The sequence below is a fragment of the Eleutherodactylus coqui genome, chromosome 9, assembly GCF_035609145.1.
Source record: "Eleutherodactylus coqui strain aEleCoq1 chromosome 9, aEleCoq1.hap1, whole genome shotgun sequence".
Lineage (NCBI taxonomy): Eukaryota > Metazoa > Chordata > Amphibia > Anura > Eleutherodactylidae > Eleutherodactylus > Eleutherodactylus coqui.
The window spans coordinates 66619215-66632009 of NC_089845.1; the positions used below are offsets into that span (position 1 = coordinate 66619215).

A 12795-nucleotide genomic window follows, 5' to 3' on the forward strand; every position below is an offset into this window, starting at 1 on the left:
ACTTAGCCTGGGGAAATAAGAAAATAGGGCACATGATTGAAACATAGAGCCTCGTGTGGCTCTATGTAGTCCTAAGCTCTTGCTCACGACCTGAAGGTTGTGAATTCAATCCCCATGTGGTTCAGGTAGCCCGCTGAAGGTTGACTCCGTGTTCGATCCTTCTGAAGTTGCTAAAATGAGTACCCAGCTTGGTGGGGGTAATAAATAAATTATTTATAGAGTATTTTAGAATACGCTTTTTAATAGGAGGAAGAAACATGCTGGAAGCAGGAGAAGGAGAGGAGCAGCAGTTGCACTCCCACCACTCCCACCAGCAACAACATCTTGAGGTCTTGGTCTTTGATATAAATCTATGCTCAGTCATATGTGAGTAAAAAGTGACAGCATGCTCACTAATCAGTGGATAATACTATGGGGGTGCAGAACTCAGGTGAAATCTGGTTCATTTTTATAAATGTCAGACGATCCACATTGTCTCTGGACAGCTGGATGCATCTGTCAGTTATCACACCACCAGCTTTGCTGAACACCCTTTCTGGCAGTGGGGCAAGCAAGCACCTCTAAAGCATGTTGTGTAACTCTGACCACTCGTCTAACTTAAAAACATAATAATCAAAGAACCCAATGTTATGTCTGAGAACATCCATGTGGCAGCTGACATAATCTTTGACCATCATAGATAAGTGCTGCCTCTGACTGTGAGCCCTACCCTGTGCTGTTGATGCAGGCTGCAATTGGCTAAGAAAACTAGGCCGCAGCTCTGTTAGACTCCCCCTAGGTGGTGGAAACAGGCTGAACTAGATTGACATTGTCTCCCTTCAGCCTAACATACTTGTTACTATGTTACACTGGTGGTGGTGCTGTTGCGGCATCTTCCTCCTTGTCCGCCATGCGCCAAACAGTCTATCCTGATTTTGCTACATTTTGAGGTCCCTCTCCCCTGCCAGAATGAGATTTTTCAGCTTAGCCTTGTAGCAGGGATCAAGGAGGGTAGCCACCCAAAAATGATCTGATGTTTTGATGTGGGCTATGCAATCATCCTTCAGCAAGCACTGCAGCATAAAAGCACTCATATGCCTCAAAGTCCCTGAGGGGAATGGCTCACATTCCTTTGTGTTAGGTCTAAGCGTGTCCTCTGGCTGGTCCTGCTATTTACGTTAATAGCTGGGCACAGGACAAAGAAGCTGCATCACATTTGTATGCCAATATGAAATTAGTCTGTTCCTAGGGAAAGATATTCTACAGAGGATATATTACTCCTGGTGTGAAAGCTTGTATACCAGCAGAGAAATTAAACAGGGTTGTTTTGGAGGGACAAGAGAACAGAAGGCTACAGAGTATAGATTGTATTTTTGAACTGTCTCTGTTTGGTGCAACATTATTGAACTCCCCAAACCCCACTACTACCTGTGTAAAGTCTGCAAATAACTTGTAGTGGCTGGACTGGTGGCTTTGAAGGACGTCTGAGGCCACAAACAGAGAACTGCAATTTTTCCCATGCCAAAGCATAGTTTGTCTGTTTGCTTTGCTGACATATATGTTGACAGCAGCAAAAATATCCCCTCTCCCAATGTACAGACCAGGTTTAGTTAATGCATATTAACTTTCTCTGCTCCCTCCTATAGAACCCCAATTTTAGTTCTCTGCTGGTGTACAAGATTTCACAGCAGCAGAAATATATCCTATGTAGAATATCTTTCCCTAAGAACAGACCACATTTCATATAGGCATACAAATATAATGCAGTTTCTCTGTTGTGTGCTGGTTACACTCTGCCCATATTATATATGGCTGGGTCATGTAATGCAGGCGTCCAATGAAAGTGCTGCATATGTACAAGATGGAGGACACATTTGGCAACATCATCAAGCTCTCCCTGGTTGCTCATTGGGTGCACTCTGTCCTCTGTAGCAGGCAATTTGGGAAATTTAGTTTTCCCACAATTTTTGCCAAAATCACATTGATCTCACTAAATTCGATTTGGTGAAAATCGAGGCAATTTTTCCACCTGATTGATCAAGACAAGCAATACCATGTGTAATAAAGAAAATTAGCACAAGATCAAAAGGCACAATCTGAAATTGGTTGAGGAAAAATGTTCAAAAATATTATTTTACTGAAAGAGAATTGCTAAAAATGGTAATGTCTTCATTAGATACTTAGGGCTTTCCAAATATTTCAATGCATTGCTGAACAAAGTATAGCGATGCTTGTGGCTGAATACTAAGCAGTAATGTATTGTATGTTTGAAGTAGTTGATTATATTTGCCTTTTCCAAATTTCAGGTAAAATATGTAGTTGATCCAAATTCTGTGCATGTGAATAATAAGAATAGCAAGCATAATTGTAGGACTGCGGACATGTTCTCCCGGTTGTTTTTCAGATAGGCTGCGTTTCCTGACTTTTCCTACTACAGTAAATGTCTAGACAGCACGATTTTCTCACACCTGCTTTACAAGTATACCATATCCTAGAATGCAAATCTTTTTGAGATGAGAAATGTCAAACTTTATCTGGAATATAGCAGGGTATGCGATAAATGTCGTATAGAAACTTTTCTTCAGGAAAGGTATACCAACTTAATTACAAATACCGGATCTTAATCAGATTGAACATTTAAGGTGAACATTTTAAAAATTGATCTATGGCACTGCTGTATCATTCAAAACTGGTCTTTCAAGAAACTTGGAATTAGCTTGATGTAGAACATTATTATTGCCTCAGAAAATTCAAACTATCATAAAAATCCGAGAAGCATCAAAATTCGAACTGGGATTTGCTTTGTTATTGATTTAATATATTTTTTTCCTGCTTGCTTAAGTGATTCCGTTTTTTGTACTTGATCTAGAAGCTATGTGATGCCCTTAATTATAATAATTAATATGACAGGTATATTATTATTATTTTTTGCCCAGGGTCGTAAGGATACGCCATTTTTATGCTGCATTGAATCCAACACTTCGATCCGTCCGTCCGTCCGTCCGTATATCCATCTACCCACCCTCCCTAGTATATCCCATGGCGATTGACTGAGCTTTCTACACAATAGAAATTTCACTTATCAGATGAGTGGAGAGGAACTATTGTGATAATAGAAATTCAATTTTATAGGTGTTTGTTGTATTATGCACACATAGCCCAAGGTATTATACAAAGTGATGCGTAATGCTATTCAGTATTCTCATTTTCTTATTTACTGATTCATTCTTGGCATTTTCTAAACATGAATAGATATTTTATATATTGTAATTTCTGCTGGCTATTATTCTGGTGAAACCTAAGAAACTGAGTTCGGTTTCTTTCTAAAAAAGTAATATGGGCAGTTCTAATATTTCCATGTCAATGACATTCTAAGTTTAGAACGTTCAGGCAGTTGACCAAGTCTTCATCAATGGGTAACATTAAAACAAAACCCCATGTATTTATTGTACACACACTTATATAAAAAAGTAACATAGCTAAATAGCATTTAAACTTAGTGAAAGTAAAGATTTCATCAAAAGAGTTGTCCCACCTGGAAGATTGAAGCCGCTGTGTTCTCTGATGATCAGTTGCCATTGCTACCGGTAGTTCGTTTTCCCTGCTACACCCACATAAATGAACACGTGACCATTAGAGATGAGCGAGCACCAAAATGCTCGGGTGCTCGTTACTCGGGACGAAATTATCGCGATGCTCGAGGGTTCGTTTCGAGTAACGAACCCCATTGAAGTCAATGGGCGACCCGAGCATTTTTGTATATCACCGATGCTCGCTAAGGTTTTCATTTGTGAAAATCTGGGCAATTCAAGAAAGTGATGGGAACGACACAGCAACGGATAGGGCAGGCGAGGGGCTACATGTTGGGCTGCATCTCAAGTTCCCAGGTCCCACTATTAAGCCACAATAGCGGCAAGAGTGGACCCCCCCCCCCCCCACCAACAACTTTTACTTCTGAAAAGCCCTCATTAGCAATGCATACCTTAGCTAAGCACCACACTACCTCCAACAAAGCACAATCACTGCCTGCATGACACTCCGCTGCCACTTCTCCTGGGTTACATGCTGCCCAACCCGCCCGCACGACCCAGTGTCCACAGCGCACACCAAAGTGTCCCTGCGCAGCCTTCAGCTGCACTCATGTCACACCACCCTCATGTCTATTTATAAGTGCGTCTGCCATGAGGAGGAACCGCAGGCACACACTGCAGAGGGTTGGCATGGCTAGGCAGCGACCCTCTTTAAAAGGGGCGGGGCGATAGCCCACAATGCTGTACAGAAGCAATGAGAAATATAATCCTGTGCCACCGCCATCAGGAGCTGCACATGTGGGCATAGCAATGGGGAACCTATGTGCCACACACTATTCATTCTGTCAAGGTGTCTGCATGCCCCAGTCAGACCGCGGTTTTTTATAAATAGTCACAGGCAGGTACAACTCCGCAATGGGAATTCCGTGTGCACCCACAGCATGGGTGGCTCCCTGGAACCCACCGGCTGTACATAAATGTATCCCATTGCAGTGCCCATCACAGCTGAGGTAACGTCCGATTAAATGCAGGTGGGCTTCGGCCCACACTGCATGCCCCAGTCAGACTTGGGGTTCTTTAGAAGTGGACACATGCAGTTACAACTCCCTGTGGACCCACAGCATGGGTGGGTGCCAGGAAGCCACTGGCGGTACATACATATATCCCATTGCATTGCCCATCACAGCTGAGGTAATGTCATGTTAAATGCAGGTGGGCTTTGGCCCACACTGCATGCCCCAGTCAGACTGGGGTTCTTTAGAAGTAGACACATGCAGTTACAACTCCCTGAGGACCCACAGCATGGGTGGCTCCCTGGAACCCACCGGCGGTACATAAATATATCCCATTGCAGTGCCCAGCACAGCTGATGCAACATCAGCTTTAATGCAGGTGGGCAAAAAATTAATTGGATTACACTGTAGGCGAGGGCCCCAAAAAATTGGTGTACCAACAGTACTAATGTACGTCAGAAAAATTGCCCATGCCCAACCAAGAAGGCAGGTGAAAACCATTAATCGCTTTGGTTAATGTGGCTTAATTTGTAACTAGGCCTGGAGGCAGCCCAGTTAAAATAAAAATTGGTGCAGGTGAAAGTTTCAACGCTTTAATGAGCATTGAAACGTATAAAAATTGTTTACAAAAATTATATGACTGAGCCTTGTGGGCCTAAGAAAAATTGCCCGTTCAGCGTGATTACGTCAGGTTTCAGGAGGAGGAGCAGGAGGAGGAGGATGAATATTATACACAGATTGATGAAGCTAAAAGGTCCACGTTTTTGATGGTGATAGAGAACAATGCTTCCATCCGCGGGTGCAGCCTACGTATTGTTTAGGTATCGCTGCTGTCCGCTGGTGGAGAAGAGAAGTCTGGGGAAATCCAGGCTTTGTTCATCTTGATGATTGTAAGCCTGTCGGCACTGTCGGTTGACAGGTGGGTACGCTTATCTGTGATGATTCCCCCAGCCGCACTAAACACCCTCTCTGACAAGACGCTAGCCGCAGGACAAGCAAGCACCTCCAGGGCATACATCGCGAGTTCAGGCCACGTGTCCAGCTTCGACACCCAGTAGTTGTAGGGGGCAGAGGCGTCACGGAGGACGGTCGTGCGATCGGCTACGTACTCCCTCACCATCCTTTTACAGTGCTCCCGCAGACTCAGCCTTGACTGGGGAGCGGTGACACAGTCTTGCTGGGGAGCCAGAAAGCTGTCAAAGGCCTTAGAGAGTGTTCCCCTGCCTGTGCTGTACATGCTGCCTGATCTCTGCGCCTCCCCTGCTACCTGGCCCTCGGAACTGCGCCTTCGGCCACTAGCGCTGTCGGATGGGAATTTTACCATCAGCTTGTCCGCCAGGGTCCTGTGGTATAGCATCACTCTTGAACCCCTTTCCTCTTCGGATATGAGAGTGGAAAGGTTCTCCTTATACCGTGGGTCGAGCAGTGTGTACACCCAGTAATCTGTAGTGGCCAGAATGCGTGTAACGCGAGGGTCACGAGAAAGGCATCCTAACATGAAGTCAGCCATGTGTGCCAGGGTACCTGTATGCAAGACATGGCGGTCCGCACTAGGAAGATCACTTTCAGGATCCTCCTCCTCCTCCTCAGGCCATACACGCTGAAAGGATGACAGGCAAGCAGCATGGGTACCCTCAGCATTGGGCCAAGCTGTCTCTTCCCCCTCCTCCTCATCCTCCTCATGCTCCTCCTCAACGTGCTGAGATATAGACATGAGGGTGCTCTGACTATCCAGCGACATACTGTCTTCCCCCGCCTCTGTTTCCAAGCGCAAAGCGTCTGCCTTTATGCTTTGCAGGGAACTTCTCAAGAGGCATAGCAGAGGAATGGTGACGCTAATGATTGCAGCATCGCCGCTCACCATCTGGGTAGACTCCTCAAAGTTTCCAAGGACCTGGCAGATGTCTGCCAACCAGGCCCACTCTTTTGTAAAGAATTGAGGAGGCTGACTCCCACTGCGCCGCCCATGTTGGAGTTGGTATTCCACTATAGCTCTACGCTGCTCATAGAGCCTGGCCAACATGTGGAGCGTAAAGTTCCACCATGTGGAGCGTAAAGTTCCACCATGTGGGCACGTCGCACAGCAGTCGGTGCACTGGCAGATGAAACCGATGTTGCAGGGTCCGCAGGGTGGCAGCGTCCGTGTGGGACTTGCGGAAATGTGCACAGAGCCGGCGCACCTTTCCGAGCAGGTCTGACAAGCGTGGGTAGCTTTTCAGAAAGCGCTGAACCACCAAATTAAAGACGTGGGCCAGGCATGGCACGTGCGTGAGGCTGCCGAGCTGCAGAGCCGCCACCAGGTTACGGCCGTTGTCACACACGACCATGCCCGGTTGGAGGCTCAGCGGCGCAAGCCAGCGGTCGGTCTGCTCTGTCAGACCCTGCAGCAGTTCGTGGGCCTTGTGCCTCTTATCTCCTAAGCTGAGTAGTTTCAGCACGGCCTGCTGACGCTTGCCCACCGCTGTGCTGCCACGCCGCGCGACACCGACTGCTGGCGACGTGCTGCTGCTGACACATCTTGATTGCGAGACAGAGGTTGCGTAGGAGGAGCAGGAGGAGGGTGGTTTAGTGGAGGAAGCATACACCGCCGCAGATACCACCACCGAGCTGGGGCCCGCAATTCTGGGGGCGGGTAGGACGTGAGCGGTCCCAGGCTCTGACTCTGTCCCAGCCTCCACTAAATTCACCCAATGTGCCGTCAGGGAGATATAGTGGCTCTGCCCGCCTGTGCTTGTCCACGTGTCCGTTGTTAAGTGGACCTTGGCAGTAACCGCGTTGGTGAGGGCGCGTACAATGTTGCGGGAGACGTGGTCGTGCAGGGCTGGGACGGCACATCGGGAAAAGTAGTGGCGACTGGGAACTGAGTAGCGCGGGGCCGCCGCCGCCATCATACCTTTGAAAGCCTCCGTTTCCACAAGCCTATACGGCAGCATCTCCAGGCTGATAAATTTGGCTATGTGCACGTTTAACGCTTGAGCGTGCGGGTGCCTGGCGTGTACTTGCGCTTGCGCTCCAACACTTGTGCTAGCGACGGCTGGACGGTGCGCTGAGAGACATTGGTGGATGGGGCCAAGCACAGCGGAGGTGAGGGTGTGGGTGCAGGCCAGGAGACGGTAGTGCCTGTGTCCTGAGAGGGGGGTTGGATCTCAGTGGCAGGTTGGGGCACAGGGGGAGAGGCAGCGGTGCAAACCAGAGGCGGTGAACGGCCTTCGTCCCACCTTGTGGGGTGCTTGGCCATCATATGTCTGCGCATGTTGGTGGTGGTGAGGCTGGTGGTGGTGGCTCCCCAGCTGATCTTGGCGCGACAAAGGTTGCACACCACTGTTCGTCGGTTGTCTGCACTCTCAGTGAAAAACTGCCAGACCTTTGAGCACCTCGGCCTCTGCAGGGTGGCATGGCGCAAGGGGGCGCTTTGGGAAACAGTTGGTGGATTATTCGGTCTGGCCCTGCCTCTACCCCTGGCCACCGCACTGCCTCTTCCAACCTGCCCTGCTGCTGCACTTGCCTCCCCCTCTGAAGACCTGTCCTCAGTAGGCGTAGCAAACCAGGTGGGGTCAGTCACCTCATCGTCCTGCTGCTCTTCCTCCGAATCCTCTGTGCGCTCCTTCCTCGGACTTACTCCAATTACTACTACCTGAGTGATAGACAACTGTGTCTCATCGTCCTCCTCACCCACTGAAAGCTCTTGAGACAGTTGCCGGAAGTCCCCAGCCTCATCCCCCAGACCCCGGGAACTTTCCAAAGGTTGGGCATCGGTCACAACAAACTCCTCCGGTGGGAGAGGAACCATTGCTGGCCATTCTGGGCAGGGGCCCGGGAACAGTTCCTGGGAGTCTGCCTGCTCCTCAGAATGTGTCATTGTAATGGAGTGAGGAGGCTGGGAGGAAGGAGCAGCAGCAGCCAGAGGATTCAGAGTTGCAGCAGTGGACGGCGTAGAACTCTGGGTGGTCGATAGATTGCTGGATGCACTTTCTGCCATCCACGACAGGACCTGCTCACACTGCTCATTTTCTAATAAAGGTCTACCGCGTGGACCCATTAATTGTGAGATGAATGTGGGGACGCCAGAAACGTGCCTCTCTCCTAATCCCGCAGCAGTCGGCTGCGATACACCTGGATCAGGAGCTCGGCCTGTGCCCATACCCTGACTTGGGCCTCTGCGTCCTTGGCCGCGTCCACGTCCTCTAGGCCTACCCCTACCCCTCAGCATGGTGTATTACCAGTAGTGCAGAAACAGAACACTTTAATTAAATGTGCCGCTTATTGGCCTGTGGTTGGAGGCTGACTTCGCTTACGGAACGCACAGCAGAGGCAGGAAAGAATTTTGTGCAAGCCTGCTGTAACACTTAGCTGGCTGCGTATGAATTAGGACAACTACCCCCAGCAGAGACCCAGTACACTGAGCACGGTCAAAGGCAGCCCAAATAGATTTTTTTTCCCAAATGTTTTTGGAAACGCCCACTGCCTATATACACTAAATATGTCTTCTTTCCCTGCCTCACCACTACTGGCCCTGGACAATGTAAAATTACTGCAGGACGCAATGCTCTGCACGGCCGATATACAAAAAAAAAAAAAAAGTGCAACACTGCAAAAAGCAGCCTCCACACTACTGCACACGGTTAGATGTGGCCCTAAGAAGGACCGTTGGGGTTCTTGAAGCCTAAAATAACTCCTAACGCTCTCCCTATAGCAGCTCCGGCACCAGCAGCACTTTCCCTGAACTATGTCAGAATGCATCTGTGGCGAGCCGCGGGAGGGGCCAATTTATATACTCGGGTGACACCTGATCTCGCCAGCCACTCACTGCAGGGGGGTGGTATAGGGCTTGAACGTCGCAGGGGGAAGTTGTAATGCATTCCCTGTCTTTCTATTGGCCAGAAAAGCGCGCTAACGTCTCAGAGATGAAAGTGAAAGTAACTCGAACATCGCGTGGTACTCGTCACGAGTAACGAGCATCTCGAACACGCTAATACTCGAACGAGTATCAAGCTCGGACGAGTACGTTCGCTCATCTCTAGTGACCATATAATACATGGATACTCTAGGAAGCAACATTTTTATCTGGCTCAGAGTGAGGTCCCTATGATGTCCATATGCGTAATGAGAGAACCCCTCTAATTGTTTTAGAGGACTCTCTCAAAATCTACTAATGCAAATAATTAACTACTAAAATAAAAGTTTTAATTGAAAATTCTACTTTTAGAGAAGTAGCAAGTTTGCACATACAGAGATGCAATGTACCAACAAAAACAGAATGTCACTAACATAGCGCAATGTGGTATATGGCTTAAGTGCAGTATTATGGCTTCCTACAGCCCCCATGTCGCATGGCGCCATAATAAGGCACAATTCTGATTTCACCATACAAATCCTCCCAAAAAAAAATCATACAATGTTTTCTTCCCATATTCCATTTCTGTATTTTGTGGTGGTGCTCTGATCTAGAGGTCTTGCTTCTAGGACTGTACGTGCCAGAGTACAGTGTCCTACACACAACTATGCCATGTGTATGACGTCTTAGGTGGTTTATAAGTAGTTTACAAATGGTCGTCATTCTGTATTAAGAGCTACATAATATTTAGACCATTACATGTAAAATATACTGTATACTTGTAAGAAAAAAAAAATTAGTATTTAACATTTACTTTTTTTTTTTTTATAGCGGCCCCCAGACAATGCATTGAACTTCATTTTGATGAAAAGTATGCCATAGAGTCGTCTTGGGAATGTAAATTTGATCATATTGAAGTACGAGATGGACCTTTTGGCTTTTCACCAATTATTGGACGCTACTGTGGACAACAAAGCCCTCCTTTTATAAAATCAAGTGGGAGATTCTTGTGGATTAAATTTTTTGCTGATGGTGAACTAGAATCTCTTGGGTTTTCTGCACAATATAATTTTACACCAGGTGAGTTACATAAACCTTCTATAAATTAATTGTAATTTTTAATGAATTTTCTATACTATTTTTATGAAAAACACATGAAATGTACTTAAGGTAATGTTCTACCCTGAAAAAAAACTTACATTTAAAATCAGGCTTGAACTTGAAGTCATCCTGTATGTTATTTGCTTTGGGGAGGCATTTAGGGTATATGCCCACTTGGGTTCATTTACTTACTAAGCTTGATAGTACCGTTTTCAGGGTATATTAAGATGGGAAAGATTTGTTACAAAAATTTCTGAAGTTGGAATTGATTCCATACCTCCGCATATTATTGTTTTTGTCAACCTCATTCAGATGAATGGGACAGAAATTTCAGCAACAAATCTCCCACATGTGAGCATATCTTTATTATCATTTCCCAGTTGTTTCATATCTGTTAGCATTTGTTGCATTTTGTGGTACAATTCATTTTGGTTTAAGGTCTTTTCTTTATTTAATGCAATTGCTCCCCTTCACCAGGAACAGTAGATTCATTTTATTGTCCTAGCCCTCAGTGTTTCGTCTTCCCGACACCCAGTAAATAGGGGTACATACCCTGTGAGCCTCCTCCCTAACTATAACCCTTCCCTCAATCGAAAGTGTTTATTTTCTGAGAAGAAGAAGACATAAAAAGAGATGAACTGAAAATACATAGGTCTCTATTATCCATCTCAATACAGATTAGGGAAATCCTTGACAGGGGTATTACAATATGAAACTTTTCTGGCATATCCACGGGATATGTGATCAGAGGTTGATAGATGTCGGTCCTACTTTTGGTAACTGCACTTGTCTCAAGTTTGGGCACTCACTATTCCTGGGCTAGCTGTATACAGCAATTGGGGGGTGGTCACGTTTTACAGAAACAGACAAGCAGGCTGTTCTACCCTGTTTTCGTAACTCCCATAGAAGTTAATGAAAGTTACAGAAACAGTGCAGCAAAGTGAGCTATGCTGTTTCTGTAAACCCCATATACCCCCAGCAACCTCATTCAACTGGGCTGAGGGATAACGGGTGCCCTAACTCAAGGTAGGTATGCATCCCAAAGACCATAAAAGTCTTAGGAATAACCTTTTAAGCAGTTGCATAGGTGAAGAGATCAGAACTGTAGCATACTCCACTTTTTGTGTTTTAGACTATCCCTCCTCCAATATTTTAGTGCTAACTTATTATTTTTTATATACATTTGCGTTGTTTTTTGTTTCAATGGTTTTTTTTTTTTCTATTTTATTTTCAAAACAGATTACAACAGGCTTAATGATTAATATTCATGTACAAAGGAGTTATATATTTTAATGTATCAATTGTCATAGAAAATAACGTAAATGTTACATTTCATAATATAGAAAGGTGTAAAAAATTTAACCAATAAACAGAGCATTAATGGAAAAAATAAGTAAGTACCAGGTATAAAAAAATTACTATTACAAGTTCAAGCTCCAGAATGTTTTTGTCAAGTAGATAGAAGTGGTACAGGGGTTTACCATAGAAAAAGAAGTTGTAATCATCCCGATATACAATGGTTGCTAGATACCCAGAAGTTCCTGTATATATTGAAATTTAACAAGAGTAAAGGCATTGCAGGCAAGCACTTTTTCCGTAAATGTATGCTTGGTTGATCAAAGTGACAGTTTTACTTGTATTGGAATGTGTAAGCTTTTCCAATGTCTCATTATAAGAAGATTCGATAATGTTAATATTTTACATCCCAGTATTTGAAATTTCGATGGAATGGTATGTGAGCAAATATTTAGCAATGCTAAAGATGGAGTTTTCAGGATCCTGTGACTAACCTAAGAAGCCAATAAATGCAGCACACAGTCCCAGTATTGCTGAAGGAGAGGGAAACTATATAATATGTGTAGCTGAGTTCCCCTATTGTCACAGCCCCTCCAGAAATCAACTGTACAGATATGGTACATTTAAGACAAACGAATTGGTGTGTAATACCAATACAATGTTATTTTCATATTGAGATATTGAGGTAGGGGATAGCATGTTTGCGTATGTCCAGTGGTTATATAGGGCTTCGGGAGGGCTCCTTGAGGTTTGGCATGATCATAAAATTGTTTCCACGCCTTTAACCCTTTCCAATCCAATTTTGGATTCAGGGTTTCCTAAAAGGCTTTGTCTTTTTGCTGTTCTACAACGGTGCCATCTGCTGGCTAAAGCCAGTGTGTGTGCGCCAGAGAGGCTCCGACAGCAGAGTGGCAGGCAATAGACGGTAAGAATACCCCTTGGATGTCTTCTGACATTGGAGCTGTACAAGCTTCAGTCAGAATGTAGGAAGACGTCAGACAGTGGATTGGAAAGGGTTAATAATATGTGTGTCAGCGGGGAG

The 12795-nt window shown here is 45.6% G+C and overlaps 1 protein-coding gene across 1 annotated transcript in view; it reads left to right on the forward strand.

Moving 5' to 3' along the window:
* Positions 1-12795, forward strand: part of NETO1 (neuropilin and tolloid like 1) — a 168929-nt gene that overhangs the window by 18909 nt on the left and 137225 nt on the right. The window contains exon 4 of the mRNA XM_066579496.1: positions 10188-10436. Within this exon, the coding sequence (XP_066435593.1) occupies positions 10188-10436 (249 nt within the window). The remainder of the gene's footprint in view (positions 1-10187; positions 10437-12795) is intronic.